This window comes from Staurois parvus, unplaced genomic scaffold (genome assembly GCF_062004578.1).
Source record: "Staurois parvus isolate SC_StPar_1 unplaced genomic scaffold, SC_StPar_1.0 ptg001058l, whole genome shotgun sequence".
NCBI lineage: Eukaryota > Metazoa > Chordata > Amphibia > Anura > Ranidae > Staurois > Staurois parvus.
In genome coordinates this window covers 1648555-1672500 of record NW_028318854.1, presented here as the reverse complement: position 1 = coordinate 1672500, position 23946 = coordinate 1648555, and the positions used below count along the sequence as shown (strand labels likewise).

General features: G+C 43.7%; 1 protein-coding gene across 3 annotated transcripts in view; it reads left to right on the top strand.

The window, feature by feature from the left end:
- The window catches only part of LOC149440715 (F-box only protein 27-like), a 40501-nt gene that overhangs the window by 1645 nt on the left and 14910 nt on the right, over positions 1 to 23946 (top strand). For 2 of the 3 annotated variants that reach the window (XM_089658227.1, XM_089658226.1), the window contains exons 2-3: positions 5762 to 6126; positions 18416 to 18490. In XM_089658227.1, the coding sequence (XP_089514353.1) occupies positions 5793 to 6126; positions 18416 to 18490 (409 nt within the window). In that variant the 5' untranslated portion in view covers positions 5762 to 5792. The remainder of the gene's footprint in view (positions 1 to 5761; positions 6127 to 18415; positions 18491 to 23946) is intronic. The other variant, XM_089658228.1, reaches the window with a different exon arrangement.

Here is a 23946-nt window from a genome sequence, read left to right as displayed (position 1 = left end):
TGCTACATGAACCGTCTGCCCTTACTCAAGATGGCCACGGCCAGAAATGCCAGGAGGTGTTTTTCAAAATTATTTCTCTGCAAAATAAAGCATGGAGACATGGATGGATGGAGGAGTTTGTTTTGTAAATTAAAAATAAATTCTATAGCATTTTTGATTTGTGGTGCTCAGATGCAGTTCCACTTTAAGCCTAGTACACATGATCAGAAAATGGTACGTAAAAAAATACAGCTTTCGAAGCGATCGTCTGATAATCTGATCGTTAGTACGCAGCTTTTGACAGCCGATCAAGACTGTTCATCTGAAATGATCCAAAGGGACAAAAATTTTTCTCATACGATAGCAGAATGTACGATTTTTGTTTAATCAGTACAGTTTTCGGGCGAAAATGCATTACATCACCTCCGAAATTCTATTCTGTCGCACAAGAATTTTTGCAATTTGAGTAACCTCTTAGTTTTCAATATGAGACTACCATGCAAAGAAAAAAAAAAAAACAGACAATCACTCATCCAATATTCTCATTACTTGTACAAGGATTTACAGTTTTTTAGACCATAGTGAGGATCAGGGACGTTATTCCTTGATCATCTCCATGGTCAGGTAGCAGAACCGCTGGTTGCAGTCCCAGGCTCCCCTGTGAGACAAGAAAGCCCAGGAAGGCATCAGGAGCGGGTCGACTCCCTTCCACTGTCTGTAAAAGTAATTCACTGGCTAGGATTGCTTTTACAAAAAAGTGCATTGCCAATTGAAAACAACACCTGTAGCTGCAGGCATCATCCCAGTATAATTGCTCAAACTCCCACGATGTATAGAGGACGATGTCCAATTAGGAAGGTTTCCCTTCACTTCCTGCCCCATAGCCAAAAGAGGAAGCGAGAGGAAATCCCTCCATTGGAAGATTTCCCCTCTATTTCTGCTCTGGTGACAACCAAATATTTGTGATTTTGATTTCACTCTCAGCAATCACAGCAAACAGGACAAATAGGGTGAATCTCCCTAATGGGGGCACAGACAGACAAAAAAAAAGCCTGACAGTGGTTCTAATCCCTCAAAAACCCATATCCAACACTTTAAAGTGCATGTAAACTCGAACAATACATTTCTTATCTGCTCTATTTTGGCTATTAAATATACAGTTGAAGGCATTTTATTATATCTGTTCAAAAAATGAAAAAAAAAGCTGGTGATCCTGCCAGAAACCTTCTGAGCTGATAACTTCCTGTCCTCTCTGCCTTTTGGACTGCTGTCAGTTGGCATTGTTCCATCCTATCTCCATGGGTTACAACTCCCCTCAACCCCCCCCCCCCCACCCACGCTATGAAGAGGAGAGGAAGGTCTTGCGTAGTCCTAACACACTCCTTGTCCTAGGCCTCCCCCCGTGCGCATGTGCAAAAATGAACACATGTGTCTGTCTCAAACGCATCTTGCTGTTCTAGGCACACATGACTTAGGGATCCTTTTTGCAAAGCTCTGCTCCTCTGTGATATGAGATTTTGAAAACACTACTGCCGGGTCGTCGGAGGGAGCCCGTGGCCGGGCCGTCGGCAGGAGCCCGCGGCCGGGCCGGGCCGTCGGCGGGAGCCCGCGGTCGGGCCGGGCCGTCGGAGGAAGCCCGCGGCCTGGCCCTTCCATGCTGATCGATTATAATAAATTGTAAAAAAATGTTTTTTGTGAAAGCGTGAAACAAATAACTTTCTACCAATAACCAGCAGCTATAAATAAATATAAATCCCTAAGTGATATAATAATTTTTTCTAATAATATAAAATATTCTTCAGTGTGAAAATTTATGCACAATAAATGTTGCGATAAAATAAAGTCATCTGAGCAATACATGGAAATCTTTTTAACCAAAACTGATTTCAAACAAAATAAGTTCAAATAAAAAAACAGTTTGGTTGTTTTATTTGAAATGATTTCATTTAAAAGTATTGTTCATGATAGGAAACAGATTATAACGATATTTTTTTATCCATAAAGGGTGGCAGCCAAGGCAGACATTACACATATATATCAAGCAATAAACAAAAGCAGAACAGATGTTTTTTCTGGACAGGGCCCTCTGCAGTTCTTGGCCTTTACCAAGCTGGTTGGTTACCAGCATCCTCTCAGCCAGCTCTCTTTTTTTTTTTTTTTTTTTCTCCCCATTTTTTTCCTTTCTTTTCTTTTTTTTTTTTTTTTTTTCTTATTTTATCATTCCACAACACAATGTACACCACTGCAATGGATCATAAAACATAAGTCCTACAAAATAAGACAGTTACATCACAGGGTACGAAACTCTGGAGATGTGGTTAAAGAGCTATATAAATACCGAACCTGTGTCCAATGGGACCCGTTTTGTTTTTATAAGTTTCTTAACATTAGGGAAGGGGCACCTCAATATTTGCAGACAGGGTGAGGATAAAGTGGGAGAGAATGTGGGAAAAAAACAAACAAAAACATGGGGGCGTAAGATTAGGTACAGGGAAAGGAGAGGAGATCTCTGCTGAAGGTATTAAGAGTACAGACTCAAGTAGAGTCTGTTGTACCAGAGATGTGCGAAACCATTCGAGAGGTGAAAGAGCAATGCTCCAGAGAAAATCAAGTCAGTTCCATACAGCCAGAAGTTACAAAATTGTTCTGTTTTATGGAGGCTGTAAGACCTTCAATGCGTAAATCTCATCAAGCACATAGATCTGTTGATCAATGGTGGGAGGATCTGCACGCTTCCATATCAAAGGAATACATGATCTTATCTCATTCACCAGATGAATTAGAAGGAAATGTTTATATCGTGTGTTGCAAAGTGGATTAAGATGTAATTGGAAAGATGTAGGGTTGTCCCCCAAGGATATGCCTTTGAGTCTGGCCGTCAATTTTTTAATTTGTATTATGCCCTTCCAGTAGGGTTGTATCAATGGCCATGCTTTGCATATAGCGGGTACCACAGGCCTGATTACACCTCTAACACTCAGAGAAAACTGAAGAAATGATCTTAAGCAAGAGAGCTAAAACTGTACCACCTAGTCCAAGGGTGTCAAACTGGGTGCCCTTCAGCTGTTACAAAACTACAACTCCCATCATGCTTCTGCCTTTGGGAGTCATGCTTGTAACTGTCAATCTTGCAATGCCTCATGGGACTTGTAGTTTGGCAACAGCTGGAGGGCCGCCAGTTTGCCACCCGTGACCTAGTCAATATTTTGTACCTGGCTTCCTGGCATTTGCTGGAAATGGAGCCTAAAATAACACAGAATCTCTGCTAGCCAGCCCTTATATTCCTGTTTTAACCTGGAAACAAGGCATTACATTATTACATTACATTACATTGAGTTTATATAGCGCCAAAGGGTTTGCTCAGCGCTGTACAATAGAGGGGGGGACAATACATGAAACATTACAGCAACTACAAACAGCACACGAGGGGTTATAGGGCCCTACTCTTTCGAGCTTACAATCTAGGAGGGAGGGGGTAGTGGTACAGGAGGAAGTGGCTGTGGGGGATGGAGTGGTAGGAGGAAAGAAGGAGAGCAGCAGTTAGGTGAGGGTGGGGTAGGCTTCCCTGAAGAGGTGGGTTTTCAGGGAGCGCCTGAAGGTGAGGAGGGAAGGTGACAGTCTGATGGGTTGGGGTAGTGAGTTCCAGAGGATGGGAGAGGACCTGGAGAAGTCTTGCAGACGTGCGTGTGAGGAGGAGACCAGGGAGCAAGATAGGAGGAGGTCCTGTGAAGAGCGAAGGGTACGGGTAGGGTGGTACTTGGGAATCAGGTTGGTGAGGTAGTTAGGGGCAGTGTTGTGAATGGCTTTGTAGGTCAGAGTGAGTAGTTTGAATTTGATGCGTTGGGCGATAGGGAGCCAGTGGAGGGAGAGGCAGAGGGGGGTGGCAGAGGTGGAGCGGGTGGTGAGGTGGATGAGTCTAGCCGCTGAGTTGAGGATGGTCTGAAGCGGGGAGAGCCTGCACTGGGGTAGGCCGGTGAGGAGGGAGTTGCAGTAGTCAAGGCGTGAGATAATCAGGGAGTGCAGAAGTAGTTTAGTGGTGTCTGGGGTAAGGCAGGAGCGTATTTTGGCGATATTGCGGAGGTGGAGCCTGCATGTGTTTGTGAGTGATTTGACATGAGGTTGGAAGGAGAGGTTAGAGTCCAGAATGACTCCAAGGACTTTGGCTTGCGGGGCGGGATTGATGGTGGTGATGTTAGTAGTGATGGATAGGATGGGGGGGGGGGGCGCGGGCAGGAGGGAAGACGAGAAGCTCGGTTTTGGAGAGGTTGAGTTTGAGGAAATGGAGCGACATCCAGTCAGAGATGTTGTTTAGGAGGTGAGTGATGCGGGCGGAGAAAGTGGAGGTGAGGTGAGGGGTGGAGAGGTAAATTTGAGTGTCATCAGCATAGAGATGGTAGTTGAAGCCGTGGGAGTGTATGAGTTTGCCAAGGGAGGAGGTGTAGATGGAGAAGAGAAGGGGTCCAAGGACAGAGCCCTGGCGGACCCCAACAGAGAGGGGGAGTGAGGGGGAGGTGGCACCATTTGCAACTCTACAGTCTGGTTGCAAGTCTACCCCTGCTAAGCACAGATCGTAACTGAATGGTCATGTTTGTGTACAGCCTTGGCCAAAAGTTTTGAGAATGACACAAATATTAATTTCACAAAGTCTACTACTTCAGTGTTTTGAGATCTTTTTGTCAGATGTTACTGTGGTATAGTGAAGCATTTCATAAGTGTCAAAGGCTTTTATTGACAATTACATTACGTTTATGCAAAGAGTCAATATTTGCTATGTTGACCCTTCTTTTGCTAGACCTGTTCACCCACCTCTTGAAGATTAAGGTCTTCAATGGGATTAAGATCTGGGGAGTTTCCTGGCCATGAACCCAAAATTTCGATGGTTTTATCCCCAAGCCACTTAGTAATCAGTTTTGCCTTCTGGCAAGGTGCTCCATCATGCTGGAAAAAGCATTGTTTGTCACTAAACTGTTCTTGGATGGTTGGGAGAAGTTCCTCTCTGAGGATGTTTTTGTACCATTCTTTATTCATGGCTGTGTTCTTAGGCAAAATTGTGAGTGAGCCCACTCCCTTGGCTAAGAAGGAACCCCACACATGAATGGTCTCGGAATGCTTTATTATTGGCATGACACAGGACTGATGGTAGCGCTCACCTTTTCTTCTCCAGACAAGGTTTTCCTGGATGCCCCAAACAATTGGAAAGGGAATTCATCAGAGAAAATGACTTTAACGCAGTCCTCAGCAGTCCATTCCTTGTACCTTTTGCAGAATATCAATCTGTCCCTGGTGTTTTTCTTAGAAAGAAGTGGCTTATTTGCTGCCCTTCTTGACACCAGGCCATCCTCCAAAAGTCTTCACTTCATTGTGCGTACAGATGCAATCACACCTGCCTGCTGCCATTCCTGAGCAAGCTCTGCACCGATCCCGCAGCTGAACCAACTTTAGGAGACGTTCTGGCGCTTGCTGGACTTTCTTGGGCACCCTAAAGTCTTCTTCACAACAATTGAACCTCTCTCCTTGAAGTTCTTGATGATCTGATTAAATGGTTGATTTAGGTGCAGTCTTAGTAGCAGCAATATCCTTACCTGAATCATTTTTTGTGCAAAGCAGTGAGGACTGCACATGTTTCCTTGAAGGTAAATTAATATTTGTGTCATATGTGTGCCTTTTGGCCAGGGCTGTACACTAAATCACAAAATGGTCTCATCGTTCTTGTTTTTTACCTGGATAAAACTTGGTGTTTTTCTCTTTTTGCATATATTTACATACATATCTTCTTTCACAGGGCTCACCAAGTACCTACTTTGAACTTTGGCATGGGCCAACAAAGCTCCCATCAGGTAGAACCACTTCAAAAATACACCTCTTTAACAAACACTGTATATATTATGGAATCAGATCAACTTCCAGATGAGGTGCTACTTTTGATCCTCAGCTATGTACCAGCAAGAGACTTGGACCACTGCAGGTGTGTGAGCCGTCGATGGAAGTACCTGGTTGACTCTCCCACAGTTTGGAGAATGAAATGTGAGCGAAATAACATGAAGGATTTACTTCGAGTGGCTGATATGTGTAACAACATTCCCTGGAAGAGAATTTATGTGGCAAAGCCCTTCTCCAGGAATTTGGTGCACAATCCTTGTGGTACAGGTAAGACACTGCAATAAAGTGCTCAAGTCTTAAACAGACAAGAAAGCGGGGGGACAACAACACTACAAAGAAAAGGCCATGTTGAAAATATTTTTCTGCCCACCTAAAACAAAGCAGCCTTATAATCAAGGATGTTCATCTTCAGTGTGTGCATTCTTGCAAAGAAGCTGAAGGTCCAAGTTAAAATCATCATCCAGTGTATTACGTATAGATCTCAAAGATTCTATTGGCACGTTTTCAATTTAGTATAGTTAGCCACATTCATCTAAACGTGTTCTGTAGCCTTGAAAACATTTTCACGACGACTCCTCATCCAAGTGGCTTCCTCAGTTCAAACAAGTGTTGGCAATATATCCCAGCATTGGGCAACTCAATCACTGATTGTCACTCATATATTCCATTTACCATCTTTGCTCTGGAGATTTGACGAATATTCACATATGTGATAAGAAAACTGTACTCCACTGTGGGCTCAAGGTCTCTCCTCTCCCCAGACTGCAGGAGCAGGCTCTAAAGTGGTTGTGAACCAGCAGTCATCCACATGAAAGTCACTATAAATCTATTAGTGGTGCACAGAAATTAAAATTCTGGTGCCGAAACCGAAAATTCAAAATGCAAAAACTGAAATGCGCAGTTTTTAAAAACAAATATATATTTTTGGAAAAAAAATACACTTTGATTAAAAAAAACAATATAAATCCCAATTTTTTTTGTAAAATGTGAAAGAGGATGTTATGGTGAGTAAATAGATACCCAACATGTCACTCTTTAAAACTGTGCACACTCGTGGAATGGCATGAAACTGCGGTACTTAAAAATCTCCATGGGTGATGCTTTAAAAATTTCTACAGGTTAGCAGTGTAAAGTTACAGAGGAGATCTAGTGCGAAAATTATTGCTCTTGCCCAGATGTTCGTGGCGATACCTCACATGTGTGGTTTGAACACCATTTACATATGTGGGCATGGCAAACTTATGTGTTCACCACTATGTGCGAGCATGGGGGATGGGGGCACTTTAAACTTTTTTTAAAAAAAAAATGTATTTAATGTTGTTGTTTTTTTTTTTTTGCACTGTTCCTTTAAAAAAAAAAAAAAAAATCAATTTTATTCTTATTACAAGAAATGCATGCATCCCTTGTGATAGAAATAATTAGTGACAGGTTCTCTTTGTGGAGAGATATGGGGTCAATAAGACTCCATATCTCTCCTCTGCAATGTAAAGCATTGGATCAAAAAAAAAGCATTGATCTAGTGCTTTAAAAAAAAAAAAAAAGGCCGGAATGGGAAGTGACATCACTCCGGTCCTCCAAGGGCATAGAGATGTGTGGTGACCATCTTTTATTCACTCATCTCTATGCCCAGCGCCAGGATCGATGGTTTCTCAGATAAGGCTTAACTACCGAGCGCGGCTGGTGGCGGCGAGGGGCGGGTTTTTTTCAGCACCTGTATTGGTGCTTTTTTTCATTTCGTCCGACGTCCAAAAGGAGTGTTTTTGTTTCGGTCACTGAAATTTAGGTGCATCCCTATCTATTATAAATGAGAAGGATGCAACATTCTAAAGCCAGCCATAGATGGTTCGAATGATGAACCGGACGAGATTTGAACCATGTATGGTTTGGATTGATCGATCAACTTGGGTACAACCAGCCTGCCGGATTTTGCATGCGATTTTACATGCGGCTTTTATAGCCTCTGGCAATAATCAGTGTGATCTCCCAGCGGGGATGGCTTCCCCTGCCCCCCACCCCCCTTCCCTTCCAGGAGAACACAAAGGCTCTATGGGAGGGATTCCCCTGCCAGCACTGTCTTGTGTTGATGGTGGAATTGAGCAAATTTCTCTCAGTCTTTGGCCAGCCTAGGTCCACCTGGTGCAATGGCTACTGATGTGTTTCCCCCATCATTGATGTTTTTAGCCCTTGTTCACACCAATGTGGCTTTGAAATTGTGCTACTTTGTGCAACTTCAAAGTTGACTATTCACTTGACTTCATTGTGGCTTGCAGACACTTTGCAACTTCATGTAACAGATGTCAATGCAAGTTGCAATGAAGTCACGCAAAATTAGTGCAGGAACCTTTTTCAAAGTCGCTCTGACTTGAGTCGCACCAATTTGAATGGTTCCATTGCTACTAATAGGTTGCGACTAGTCATGCGACTTTGAACTCTCAAGTCGCACTGGTGTGAGCCAGAGCTTAATCCTACTGTGAGACTAAGCTCTAGTGATGTAGGGAAATGCATCTGGTAGCCATTGCATCGGACAGATGTATGTTGCATCCTTCTGAACAAGGTGAACAGCAGTTCGCATAGCTATTAGACATGTAATGCGAATGAATAATAACTGTCCCAGACCTAATGGCACCATGGTCCTTGGATTATGTAAATTAGACCAGGGTGGTTTCACAAACTTTCATACCTCGCCTCATGTTTAGGAACAGTCAACATCTGCCTTAACACATTCCATGGCATTGGATTAAGGGCTCGTGTACACTGCAGCTGATAAACTCACGTTTAGGAGCCGTTCAGTGTTTTTTTTCAGCAGCTCCTGAACTCTCCCTGATGTTTTCCTATGTGTCCATGTACACATCTTCGTTTACACACATTTGAGTTTACAGTCGTTTTTTTTTAAATCAGAAAACTTGCATTCAGCAGTTGATTTTATCAGCGTTTCAAACGCAAAACGCTTGAAAATTTGAACATTTTTTTTTAACTCTTCCAGTTCCCAATGCTGTCCAGAGCCTTTTTTCATCATGAAAAATGCATGCAAAGCGTTTTCAAGGTACTCAGATGGACAAAACACTGAACGCAGGATGTTCCTACCAAGCTTGTCACACATTGTAATGACCAATTCACACCTCAGACCTCTCCCACCCTTGGAAACAAAAGATATATTAAAGCACATTCACACCTCAAATTTCTCATGAAGACCCCCTGCCAGGTGGCCTTAATGACTCCCTCCACCAGACACCTCTCCCACCCTTGGAAACAAAATAAATGTTAATGACAACTCACACCTAATTATCTCAACACATACTGCTGTCTCTGCTTCTACTCTCTGTATTTCTCTGAAACAGTCTGAAATAGTAAAAAATGTACCACTTTTCAGTGCATTCTGGGCATTTGGGAGGTTCTCCTCTGCTTATCTTTAAAAAACGCTTCTAAATGCAAACGCACATAAACGCGTTATGCAAACACTGCTAAACAGATGTTTTTAACCTACGTTTTCCAGCAGTCAGTACATGGGGCCTAAGACAACTGAGTTATCTATGTGGGGTGGGTGTAAATGCTGGGGCATGTTCTTGACACTTTGTAGAACTCAGGAAGCTACATAGTAGCAAAACCTCTTCGATAGTACTAAACAAGTCCAAATGAATGTGACAAACTACGTCTAGGTATACCATGACCTCAATAAATGAAAACCTTCAGTACTTTGGATTTCGAACTGTCGTCTTTATTGTACCTAATATAGAATCTATCAAAGGGGTGTAACGCATGTTTATATTCACCTGTTGGCTTAAAGAGACCCTGTCGCCAGACCATTCATTTCATCAAAATTTTTTCCATGAGGTTATGTTTGTTTAACATGTTTTAAGCATGTTATTTACTTGTAAAAGCCTTCTTTTTGTAGACTTGCAAAAACATTGAGACTGTTTGCTGGGCACTACCATCTTCAATGTGATGTTGGAAACCCAGCAGACTTAATGTTGTCACTCAAGTGACACTTTTTGTAGTACTCCCTCCTCCCATGGCAGCTACACTAAAGGTTATGTAGAGAGGTGAAGAGAGGATAGGAGGAGCTGGGCCAGCACAGAGAGTAATTACACTCCTGGAAGAAGAGTGGGCTGTGACTTGCAAGATGAGAGAGGGTTGTACTAGGATATTTTCTAGTCAAATGTTCTAGCAAGTTCAGTGGCATGTTGCAAGTGAATAAAAACACAAATCTAAGACCTGTCCACCTGTTAGGGTCAGGAAATGGTTAATAAATGGGTAACACCACACCCCCTCTATAATTTAGTAGCAAAAAAGGATCACTAAACACCAATAGGCTGTGCTGTTGTGACTATGTGGAAAGGGGATTACTGGTTAGAGTAATTTGTGTTTGACGCTATGGGGTAGATTTCCAAAAGTTGGTGTACACAGAATCTGGTACAACTGTGCATGGTAGCCCATTGGCTTTGGCAATAAAACCTGAAAGCTGATTGTTTTCTATGCAGAGTTGCGCCAAATCTTGAACTCTCCAGTTTTAGTAAATAAACCCCTATGTGACATGACTACACCTGAGAGATCTAACAGATAAATGTTTTATGGGTGGGAAATTGGAGATAAAGAAAAACCTCTGTCCAAAGGCCGTCTCCAAATCCACATCCAAACCTCTGTCCAAAGGCCGTCTCCAAATCCACATCCAATCTGTAGTGCTGGACAAAAGTACGAAATTGTGACAACAGTGTGGCTCTACATATATGTTCCTCTGTAGTAGAGACAGCCTTGGTCCAAGAGGTGAAGAGTGAAGATTGATTTAATGGAATGTGCTTTCTTCTTCTTTTTTTTTTTTTTGGATAGGGTTTACTTGAGTGACTCCCTTTTGGCCATAGTGATTCTAGATGCTTTTATGGTCTTTTTTTTTTTTTTTTCCTGCCCTGGAACTGAACTAAAATACTTTTGACTTTTCTCCAAGGCTTTGTGTCCTGTAGGTACTTGAATAGGCAGCTTCTCAAATCCAGTTTGTAAAGGTCTTCTTTATTAGAATGTAGTGGTGCACCGAAATGAAAATTCCAGTGCCGAAATTGAAACTTCAAGATGCACTTGGCCGAAAACTGAAACCGAAATGGACAGATTTTTAATTTAATTAATGTGCATGGGTTTTTGCATTGAAGTCACTAGGGGTGATTTTGATTTGAAGCCTATGGGATTCAGCATGCTATTATCGGCACTTTTTTTTTTCATCAGCAAAAAGCTGATGACCCTACTTATGGGACAATACTTTTTCGTGGTCGATATATATCGGTGCATCCCTATTAAAAGGATTAGAATGAAATGAGGAATTAGTGTTATTATTGAGTGATGTTTGAGTTTGTGTCTGAAACTGCAGATGCACAAGTTTCTTCCCTGGGTATACAGATAAGATTTTTTTGGGATGCTGGATGAATAAGTATATGGTAATTGGCATCCTTTAGATTCAGGGTTGTCATGCAAAATCCTTTCCAAAGTAGATTCATAGCTGAATATACCATTTCCATATTATATTTCTTGTACTTCAAGAATCAGTTGAGAGGTTTCAGATTGGTAATTGTCCTGAATGTTCCATGTGGTTGGGGGACCAGAGATAGTGTTCATTAAAATCAAGGGAGGGATAATTTCTTGGAGGATCATCAAGCTCACTATCTCTTCCACCACTGGTATGCAGGGAGGGAGAAGACCATCTTGTGGTCTGTTTGAAAACCAAGGCAGCTGTGCCTCAAATTCCAAACTGCAATCAGTCTTGATATCCTTAGTGACCTTCTTCCATCCTACTAGAAAGCTAAACAGTCTTCTCCCCACCTGACTTGCCAAGTCTGGCATTTTTCTGACTTCTCTCAGCTGTTGGGATTGAGCAGAAATCCCTTGTACTTTCTCAGGAACCACCACTTGACTGAATCTGTCTTTTCTGTGTTTTTAAACTGACCTCAAGTGGAACATTTTTTTTTCTTTTAAACTGCTTCTTTTGCTTCAGAAGCTCCTACTTTTCTTCCATTGCCGTGTCCAAGATTGTGTGCAGAGTCTTGCCGAACAAGAGGATGCCTTAGAGTTTGGCCTTAGATCCCATGACACCCCACCAAAATTTAAAGTGAAGGGCCCTTTTTGCAATGTTGGATGAGACTGCAGTGATACGTCACAGATGTAACCAACCAATTGATATTACAATATATAGCAAAGATAACGCACCTCCCTTATAAACTGTCATACATCTGATCTTCAACAGATAGAAGTGGAATTAATGGCAAAATAAAAATGACATGCTGTATATGATTCAGTCTTTCAATAGTATTATAGCTAAACTAAACCCTTCTTTTACAGCAGTGGTCTCCAAACTTTCTAAAGAAAGGGCCAGCTTACTGTCTTTCAGACTTTAGGGGGGCCGGTGTGGCCAGTGGGAGTAGAAAATGTCCCAGCAAAAGTGTGAGTAAAAAAAAAATGACAGTGCTTGTAGTCAGTGGAAGGAGGAATAGTGTCCAATTATTGGTATTAGTGGGAGGAATAGTGTCCCATCATTGGTGACAGTGGGAAGAATAGTGTCCCATCATTGGTGACAGTGGGAAGAATAGTGTCCCATCATTGGTGACAGTGGGAAGAATAGTGTCCCATCATTGGTGACAGTGGGAAGAATAGTGTCCCATCATTGGTGACAGTGGGAAGAATAGTGTCCCATCATTGGTGACAGTGTGAAGAATAGTGTCCCATCATTGGTGACAGTGGGAGGAATAGTGTCCCATCATTGGTGACAGTGGGAGGAATAGTGTCCCATCATTGGTGACAGTGGGAGGAATAGTGTCCCATCATTGGTGACAGTGGGAGGAATAGTGTCCCATCATTGGTGACAGTGGGAGGAATAGTGTCCCATCATTGGTGACAGTGGGAGGAATAGTGTCCCATCATTGGTGACAGTGGGAGGAATAGTGTCCCATCATTGGTGACAGTGGGAGGAATAGTGTCCCATCATTGGTGACAGTGGGAGGAATAGTGTCCCATCATTGGTGACAGTGGGAAGAATAGTGTCCCATCATTGGTGACAGTGGGAAGAATAGTGTCCCATCATTGGTGACAGTGGGAAGAATAGTGTCCCATCATTGGTGAGAGTGGGAAGAATAGTGTCCCATCATTGGTGACAGTGGGAAGAATAGTGGCCCATCATTGGTGAGAGTGGGAAGAATAGTGGCCCATCATTGGTGACAGTGGGAAGAATAGTGGCCCATCATTGGTGACAGTGGGAAGAATAGTGGCCCATCATTGGTGACAGTGGGAAGAATAGTGGCCCATCATTGGTGACAGTGGGAAGAATAGTGGCCCATCATTGGTGACAGTGGGAAGAATAGTGGCCCATCATTGGTGACAGTGGGAAGAATAGTGGCCCATCATTGGTGACAGTGGGAAGAATAGTGGCCCATCATTGGTGACAGTGGGAAGAATAGTGGCCCATCATTGGTGACAGTGGGAAGAATAGTGTCCCATCATTGGTGACAGTGGGAAGAATAGTGGCCCATTATTTGTCACAGAGGGAGAAATAGTGCCTCATCACTGGTATTAGTTGTAGGAACAGTGCTTAATTGTTTACATCAGTGGGAGGCCCCACTGTTGGTGCCAGTGTAAGAAATGGTGCCTCCTTGTTGGTGTCAGCGGGAAGAAAAGTACCCCGAGGGCCAGATAGAGGCATGCAAAGGGCTGCATTTGGCCCACGGGCCGCAGTTTAGAGGCAACTGCTGTACAGCAAAGGAAGCTGGTATGTTAGCCTCTGCTTCCACTTTAAGGACAGATCTCCTCCTGTGCTTTTACACACCCAAGTCTGAGAGTTTCCTGGGCATCCTGGCACCAGGTCTACGTAGTACAGCTTTGTAAAAGTTCTGTGGAAACTTCAAGTGTCCATGTACTAAAAAGCTTCCTGATGTTCCAGCCAATGCGTAGAACGCATTGAGGTGGAGATTCGGCACGCGTCACTTCCAGTTCTGGAAAATAATCACTTTTGGTTTTGGTATTTCTCCCCATCTATCGCTGCCTGGCTCCTGGTGTTACAGAGCAGCAGTGCGGGGGCAAACTATACACGCTGTACACATTAGGTGCTGGGACAGGCACTTTTTAATGTGAACGCATTACCGGTCATATTTTTATGGTTGTATATGCCTAATAAAATTATGTGGTGTGTAATGCAGGTTGTTTTCTATATTGCTTTATGGCTCTTGAGTATTGGTGGAGAATTGAGCTACAGGTATTTGTCGATATGGTGCTGAGATCTGGGAGCCTGGAGGAACAGCATCTTTATTAAATCATACAATGACCCATATTTCCCCAAGGGTCGAAAGCTCTGGTGAGTTTTGAGTGTGGGCAAAGTAAGTGTCAAGGTCCTACCTTTTCCCTGAGGTTATGTTACTCCATGTGCTGGCGTCCATCTTGGATTCTGCTGTGCATGGTGGGAATCCTTTTATGCCTTCAGGTCTCTGAGGTCCATCCCCCAGAGGGGTGTGGCTGATGACATATAAGCCTGTGGCCCGCACATGCTCTTTGCACTTGTGTCTTGTGTCTTTGTCTTGCTACAGCTCTGTGTATACGCTCGTGACTCTTCTGGTATTTGACTCGGCTTGTGACTAAGACCATTCTCTGTGTTTTCCTTCGATCTGACCTTCCGTTACTGAACCCGGCCCGTGACCTGTTATTCTCTGTCTACTGTTCTGTACCGTTTTGTCCTGTTGTTGTCGACCCGGCTTGCCTGACTACGCTATTGTCATTCTCACCAGCTACACGCCATTGGCGGCGGCCTTTACCGCAGCCGGGGTGTCTCGGGGGCCGCGACCTGGTTCCTGGCTGCGTCAAGTCCATCCCCACTATCAGGGGCCCTGGTGAAGGGCAGCCTGGGACTTAAACTCCGCGCCCTGAGGGACTTCGGTCTGTTGGTGGTGGTTGTCGTCAGCCAGTGCGTTACCCTGCCACTAGGCCTACCTGTCCGTTCCACAGCCCCGCCCTAACAGTAAGGCTGAAGCAGCTTTGGATCTACTGGAGCACAGCACAGAGAAAATGTTTGTGCAAGACTATGTTTTTCACTTGGGTGTTGCACCAGATAGATGAATCACACTGGTCTGTGTATTCTGTTTTAAAAAAATGTTTTTGCCTTTTTTCTATGTTTTTTTCATATTTTTTGTTTATGTATGTTACAGGTATGAGTTTTATGGTATGAATTCCAGTGCAGTTCTTATTTATAGTTATTCACTCACATATAGGTTGTTTTTTTTGTACTATATAGTGCATGTTTTAAAGGCGCATGGTATGGAACAGCTTCAGTAAGATTGCATTTGGGTCTCACTTTTCTTAGCGCTGGTTTGCTCATTTTAATTAGTTGTAATAGTTCTACCAGCGGGATGTCCAGTCTTCTTTAGATGCAGCTTTCGGCCTCAAGGTTCTTGCAGCCCACTTTTGAGATGTGTGTGTTGATCCTTGTTGTTAGTCCTGTTTGCCTAGCAGTTGCCCATCCCCCTCATTCATTTATTGTGAAAGTTCCAGGGTCTATGAATACTCTGCTTGTGACCTGTAACATACAGTTAAGATAGGGCGAATTTTTAATTTGCCTGTAAGCGCCAAATCTTGGAGTACCACCAAAAAGTGTGAGCCTATAACCCAGGGTCTATGAATCCTGTATCAAGATATGGATTTTACATGTGTCATGGTCCCCCCCCCCCTTCATTACATGCTCCTGCTCCCGCACGTAGTCCACATAAAGTGGTGTGTTGGGCGCCAGGGAGCTGCCTCCTGCTGGGAGTCCCCACATGCAGGCCACTTGGATGTAGCCACGCGCCCCCTCCCCTTGACTCGGTGAGCACAGCCCGGTCCGATGTTTCCGCGCTCTGCACCCGCCGGAGACGAAGGCCACGCTCCCTGTGCGCAGCCGAAGTGAGGGGTGGGGTTTGTTGCCACGGCAACCTGCCACTAGGATGGCTGTCGCCTGGCAACCTGCGAATGTCCTGTTCCGCAGATAAAAGACCGGAGCAGGACTCGGGCAGGGGTATCTTCCCCTGCTCGCAACCCAGGGTGCCGTGAGAGATCCTGTGCTGTGGCCAGACCCTACAGCCAAGCCAGACCTAACCATTGCCTGCCAGAGCCTGCCTTCTACTGTGTGCCCTGGACTTAACCCATTGCCAGCCAGAGCCTGCCTTCTGCTGTGTCCCCCGGACTTAACCATTGCCTGCCAGACCCTGCCTTATACTCTGTGCCCCCTGGACTTATCCCATTGCCTGCCAAAGCCTGTCTTCTGCTGTGTGCCCAGGAGTTATCCCATTGCCTGCCAGACCCTGCCTTCTGCTGTGTGCCCCCGGACTTATCCCATTGTCTGCCGGAGCCTGCCTTCTGCTGTGTGCCCCCGGACTTATCCCATTGCCTGCCCCACCCTGCCTTCTGCTGTGTGCCCCTGGACTTATCCCATTGCCTGCCAAAGCCTGCCTTCTGCTGTGTACCCTGGACTTAACCCATTGCCTGCCAGACCCCTACTTCTGCTGTGTGCCCCCTGGACTTAGCCGTTGCCTGCCAGAGCCTGCCGTTTGCTGTGTGCCCCGGATTTAACCCATTGCCTCCCAGAGCCTGCCTTCTGCTGTGTGCTCCTGAACTTATCCCATTGCCTGCCAAAGCCTGTCTTCTGCTGTGTGCCCAGGACTTATCCCATTGCCTGCCAGAGCCTGCCTTCTGCTGTGTGCCCCCGGACCTATCCCATTGCCTGCCAGAGCCTGCCTTCTGCTGTGTGCCCCCGGACTTATCCCATTGCCTGCCAGAGCCTGCCTTCTGCTGTGTGCCCCTGGACTTATCCCATTGTCTGCCTTCTGCTGTGTGCCCTGGACTTATCCCATTGCCTGCCAAAGCCTGTCTTCTGCTGTGTGCCCAGGACTTATCCCATTGCCTGCCAGAGCCTGCCTTCTGCTGTGTGCCCCCGGACCTATCCCATTGCCTGCCAGAGCCTGCCTTCTGCTGTGTGCCCCCGGACTCAACCGTTGCCTGCCAGAGCCTGCCTTCTGCTGTGTGCCCTGGACTTATCCCATTGCCTGCCAAAGCCTGTCTTCTGCTGTGTGCCCCCTGGACTTATCCCATTGCCTGCCAAAGCCTGTCTTCTGCTGTGTGCCCCCTGGACTTAATCGTTGCCTGCCTTCTGCTGTGAGCCCTGGATTTAACCCATTGCCTGCCAGAGCCTGCCTTCTGCTGTGAGCCCTGGATTTAACCCATTGCCTGCCAGAGCCTGCCTTCTGCTGTGAGCCCTGGATTTAACCCATCGCCTGCCAAAGCCTGCCTTCTGCTGTGTGCCCAGGACTTATCCCATCGCCTGCCAGAGCCTGCCTTTTGCTGTGTGCCCACGGATTTAACCCATCGCCTGCCAGAGTCTGTCTTCTGCTGTGTACCCCCGGACTTAACCCATTGCCTGCCTTCTGCTGTGTGCCCCGGACTTAACCCATTGCCTGCCTTCTGCTGTGTGCCCCGGACTTATCCCATTGCCTGCTAGAGCCTGCCTTCTGCTGTGTGTCACCCAGATTTAACCCATTGCCTGCCAGCCTGCTGCCCTGTTGTGTGCTCCTTGTGTGTCCCACCCTGTGGTACGGACTTAACTTTTTGTTTTACCAAAACCTTGCTATACTTATCGTGTGCCCTCCAAATCCACTCAATAAAAGCCTTGTGTGCCCCACTGCTCTCTGCGTGTGTTCTGTCCCACCTACACCTCCGTCACAACATGCAAGTCAAAATTCTCTCTTTTTGGGTTTAGATATGCTTTATCCAAAATTACATTAAAGTGGTTGTAAACCCTTACCTATACCCAGTGAAGTGACTGGCCTCTGTGATACAGAAATGAAACAAAACTTCCTACTTAAGTTGTTTCTGTTTATCTACAGTATTCTCTTCTCTACATCCATTCAAAGAGTTAACAAAAAAGAGGGGGGGGGGGCGGAGAGCTGAATTTGCACTGTGCAAAGCTCAGTGGAGAGAGCTGATTGGAGGGAAGAGCCACACTCCCCTTCACACAGGAACAGAGCTGAGGCTGTCATTCTGCTGGAGGTCCCTCCCCTGTCACCATTTTTCTCTTGGTGTCAGGAAAGCTTGCCAGAAGCAATTCATGTTGATAGCAGAGGAACCAGGCAGTAGACCGGACACTTGGTGCTCTTAATTGAGGCAAGTGCACACTATAGAGATATGCTTTGTTCATATTTAATGTCTGAGGTTTACAACCACTTTAATTGCTGCATCATAAAGATTCTTCTGCAGCTATTATCCTCTTGCATTTGTAACATAATGGTTTGAAATTTCATTCCTACAGTTAAGATCTAAGCCTCCTCCCCTGATTTAGAGGTAGATTTTGATTAATCCCTTTTCCTACAAAAACACAAAGAGAAATAAAGCCATAGGAAAGTGTAATATATTCTCAGAAAGAGAAGGGGAATAGCCAACCGTACCAGGGAGGAAAAAAAGGAGTCCAAAGCTCCCCATAGTATGGCAGTACTCCCTCTAGTCCTGGCCCGCCTGCTGAGGGGGTGTGGTGTTATCCTAAATGTATTAACTCTCTATTTGCTGTCCCTCACAGGTGGGCCATTTGTCAACTGTGCTGTCATGGGACGTAATGGAAGAATATTTTGTGGAAAGGATATAAGCACTACTAGTAAGCATTTCAAGTGTGTTTATCTGTAATTTTTATGTTGGGGACAGGGTCTCTTTAAAACCTAACTCCACCCCAAAAACAAAACAAAAAATGTATTTATTAACTTTTTTTGGATAGAATGGGGAACAGTTAAAATGTCTTTTTTTTTTTTTTTTTTTTTTGGTTTTTTTTTATGTTTCTGAACACACTGGGAAGATACCCCTTTACTTTTTGCCAGGGTGGATTTGATTTAAATCCTAGTTTTCTACATAAAGACTAATTCTTGATGGTATGACTTTAATATGCAAGTAGATGAAGATTTTTAGAATAACAACTTTTCATATTAGTTTTTTTATCCCCAGTTTAATAGGTTAATCATTCATATTTGGACAACTTTTCTGTTGTACTTAGGAAGGAGAAAAATAATCATTACCTTAATAATAACAATTTAAATAGATTTATTAATCTGAAACAATAACATTACAGCATATGTTATTTGCTTAAACAAACATCCATGTTTGTTAACTAATTTGGCTAAACAAAATATATATATTTTAAGAAACTTAGACTGTCAGCCCCTTCCTCCTCACACTTAGTTTCACTTTCTTCTTGTGCAGATCTATTCCACTCCAAACAATCAGAAAAATATTGTTTCTATTCTATTCACTGAACTTCTTGAAACTTGGCACTGAAGGGGTTTATTCTGTATTCATAGGTTTGTAGAAGTTAGGATTAAGGTCTTTTTCTTAACTCTGTTCATGTTATAACATTTTTGCTGTGAAGAAGAGGCATGTGATCTCCGCTGAGTCAAATTCAGTTTTGAGAACTGCAAAAGTAAACCGAGCATCTGTGATAATAACTTGTAAGCAGAGAAACTGCCCAATAATCTTACAAAAACCTCTGGAAGAGCATGACATTGTGAATGGATTCATGGAATTTATTTACCAAAAAAATTAAACATATACAGCCTTATTCTACATAATTAAAAAACGAATCTTTATTTCATGATGGAATAACCTTTGGATGGTAATATAGTTTCCTCCAAAAAGCATTTTATTTAAAAAAATCGGATTTAAATAAAAAAAATCAGTTTTTTTTTTTTTTTTTTTTTTTAAATCATTGATTTTTATCCACCCTGCTTTTTGCTGTTGTAACACCTGTAAAGTGTGCCCTCCTCTCTCAAGACAGGATGCAATGAAACACTGTCAGAAGCTCCAACCATTCCTGCTTTATTAACAAAGTGTTTTTTTTGTCTATGCGCTCATTGGAGAGATTTTTTGCATTGTTTCCTGTCCTGTTTTTTTGTCATAAAAATGTTTTGAATAAATTGGGCTTTAAAGTGTTACTAAACCCACCACAGTAAAAATCAGTCTGTATATGCAGTAAAGCATGCTTGTTATACTCACTGTGGAACCTAAGGGGTTAATCCTCCACATTGTGTAAAAAGGCAGTTTGATCCTGTCTTCAATTATCCTCCCCTTCTACTGTCCCCAATCCATCTTCTGATGGTACAAAGGTTTAGGAGTAACTCTGCACATGCTCAGTTTGGTGTGTATTGCTAGAGTTTTTTTTCTCTTTTTGGGAGGGTGCATGTAATCAGCACAGGGCCAATCTGCGCTGTCCAGACAGAGGTCAGGGGTTATGCAGCCTCATAGGACAGTCAGACCAGAATGGAAACTCCTCCTACAAGGTTTAACCATTACTCAGCTGGACGTTGCTACAAGATCTCCATGTACAGTGGATATAAAAAGTCTACGCACTCCTATTAAAATGTCGGGTTTCTGTGATCTAAAAAAATTAGAAAAAGATAAATCACTTCAGAACTTTTTCAACATTTTAATGTGACCTATAAACTGTACAACTCAGTTGAAAAACAAACTGAATTTTTTTTTTTTTGGGGGGGGGGGTAGTAAACATTAAAAAACTAAAATAATGTGGTTGCATAAGTGTGCACACCCTCTTATAACTAGGGATGTTGCTGCGTTCAGATATAAGCAAGTACATTCAAAATCATGTTAAATTGAAGTCAGTACACACCTGCCATCATTTAAAGTGCCTCTGATTAACCCAAAATAAAGTTCAGCTTTTCTAGTCTTTCCTAACGTTTTCTTAGCATCCTACAGCAAAAGCCATGGTCCACAGAGAGCTTCCAAAGCATCAGAGGGATCTCATTGTTAAAAGGTATCAGTCAGGAGAAAGGTAGAAAAGAATTTCCAAGGCATTAGATATACCATGGAACACAGTGAAGACAGTCATCATCAAGTGGAGAAAATATGGCACAACAGTGACATTACCAAGAACTGGATGTCTCTCCAAAATTGATGAGAAGAAAACTGATCTGGGAGGCTGCCAAGAGGCCTACAGCAACTTTAAAGGAGCTGCAGAAATATCTGGCAAGTACTGGCTGTGTGGTACATGTGACAACAATCTCCCGTATTCGTTATATGTCTGGGCTATGGGGTAGAGTGGCAAGACAGAAGCCTTTTTTTTACAAAGAAAAACATCCAAGCCCAGCTAAATTTTGCAAAAACACATCTGAAGTCTCCCAATAGCATGTGGGAAAATGTGTTCTGGTCTGATGAAACCAAGGTTGAACTTTTTGGCAATAATTCCAAAAGATATGTTTGGCACAAAAACCTCATTGCACATCACCAAAAGAACACCATACCCACAGTGAAGCATGGTGGTGGCAGCATCATGCTTTGGGGCGGTTTTTCTTCAGCTGGAACTGGGGCCTTAGTCAAGGTAGAGGGAATTATGAACAGTTCCAAATACCAGTCAATATTGGCACAAAACCTTCAGGCTTCTGCTAGAAAGCTGAACATGAAGAGGAACTTCATCTTTCAGCATGACAACGACCCAAAGCATACATCCAAATCAACAAAGGAATGGCTTCCCCAGAAGAAGATGAAAGTTTTGGAATGGCTCAGCCAGAGCCCAGACCTGAATCCGATCCAAAATCTGTGGGGTGATCTGTAGAGGGCTGTGCACAGGAGATGCCCTTGCAATCTGACAGATTTGGAGTGTTTTTGCAAGGAAGAGTGGGCAAATATTGCTAAGTCAAGATGTCCCATGCTGATAGACTCATCCCCAAATAGACTGAGTGCTGGAATCACATCAAAAGGTGCTTCAACAAAGTCTTAGTTTAAGGGTGTGCACACTTATGCAACCATATTATTTTAGTTTTTTATTTTTACTTTCCTTCACCTAAAAGACTTTAGTTTGTTGTTCGACGGAGTTGTACAGTTTATAGGTTACATTAAAAGGTGGAAAAAGTTCTGAAATTATTTGTCTAATTTTTTTACATCACAGAAACCTGACATTTTAATAGGGGTGTGTAGACTTTTTATATCCACTGTACTGCTGATGAGAAAAGGTATTAATCAGTTTATATTTACTAAAATAATTGCATTTCCATGTTCTGTGTACTGTAAGAGACCAGATATAGTGTTTGCAGGGTTCTGGGTTTAGTAACACTATAATTTCTTTCAGGTCTCTGCTAAATTACTACTCCTCCAGCACACATGATATATTGGGTGTATTTATAAAACACTTATAGAACTATTCGATCTGTGAAACAGCATATACATTTGTTCTGTGCAAATGTGCTGCAATGGGCTGTTGGTCTATTTTTTTTTTTTTTTTTGCAGGTGTTTTTCAGAAATTAAAAAAGTAAATATTTAAAGTGGTATTCAGACCTCAGGCTAGAAAGAAGATTTTTCTGCTGATTGGATAAAAGACGGTGCCTTCTTATATACTTTTGTATTCATTTAGCCAGCTTTGTTTACTTGATTTTGTGTTTAACTACTTGCCGACCGCAGATAGCCGAATGACGGCTGCACTGCGGCTGGCCAGTTCTGGGTGAACGTCATATGACGTCCTCCCAGAACGCGCTCTCCTGCACGCCCCCGGCGATCTCCATGATCGCTGTGTCCTACGGACACAGCTGATCACGTGACGTGGTAAAAGGCCAATCACAGAGGCCTTTTACCACGTGATCAGCGGTGTCCAATGACACGCTGATCACCGGGAAATGCAAATGCCGGTTCTCGGCTGCACTTTCCTCATGCTGTCACATCTTGAAGAAAGTACTGCCGAAAACCGGCACTTGTCAGAGCGGGGATCTGCACCGATCATCAGGGTCACTGATCATCAGTGCCCTGATGATCGGTGCCCTTCAGTGCCACACACAAGTTCCGCCCACCTGTGCCTTGCAATGCACCCACCTGTGCCCAGCAGTGCGCCCACCTGTGCCACCCAGTAATGCCACCTACCTGTGCCCAGTAGTGCCACCCACCAGTGCCCAGCAGTGCACCCACCTGTGCCTAGCAATGCACCCACCTGTGCCCAGCAGTGCGCCCACCTGTGCCACCCAGCAGTGTCACCACCTGTGCCACCCAGCAGTGTCACCACCTGTGCCCAGTAATGCCACCTACCTGTGCCCAGTAGTGCCACCCACCAGTGCCCATCAGTGCAGCCCAGCAGTGCTGCCAGTCAGTGCCACCATTTAGTGCCCAGCGGTTGTGCCAGTCAGTGCCCAGCAGTGATGTCAGTCAGTGCCACCTATCAGTGCTGTCTATCAGTACCCATTATCAGTGCCACCTATCCGTGACACCTCATTAGTGCTGCCTATCAGTGCCGCCTATCAGTGCCCATCAGTGCTGCCTCATCAACGCACATCAGTGAAGGAGAAAAATTACCTGTTTGAAAAATGTTATAATAGAAACAAAGAAACATTTTTTTTTTTCAAATTTTTTTGCAATTTTTTTGCTTATAGCAGAAAAAGTAAAGCGTCCAGCAGCGAATAAAACCACCAAAATAAAGCTCTATTTGTGAGAAAAAAAATGATAAAAATTTCATATGGGTACAATCTTGCATGACCGCGCAATTGTCAATCAAAGTGCGAAAGTGCTGAAAGCTGAAAATTGACCTGGTAAATAAGGGGGTATAAGTGCCCGGTAGGCAAGTAGTTAAAGGGCAGCTCCATTTTCGTGAAAAAGAAAAAAAAGATATAGCATATACAATTGCTTCACAAGTCCTGTTGTAATTTTATTGTTTTTTAAAATCTCTATCCTTTTCAATTTGCAGCTGCTGTATTTTTCTGAAAAATTCAATGAAATACGACAACCTGGAGGCATTCTGTACACCAGCAATGTACCCCCAGAAGTGTAATTTTCTGCTTTTGTAATTGGCGCATTGATTGATTTATTTTTTTTTCCCTAGAAGTATGCACTAAGTTACAAGGCAGATTTTAGGCATCCCCTGCAACAGGAATTTCCATTCTGGTGAGATACGCCACAAGGTTTAAATACTCCCAAAGGGCACTAAGTACACCAGATGATTATAATAACCCTCCCATTTAGAATCAGTCTACAAAGTGCATAGTGAAACAAACAGCAATAACTTCAGAGAAACAAGGTAGGAATCTGCCAAAAATTGGTAAAATCCCTGCACTGTACATTGATCACCCATTGGAG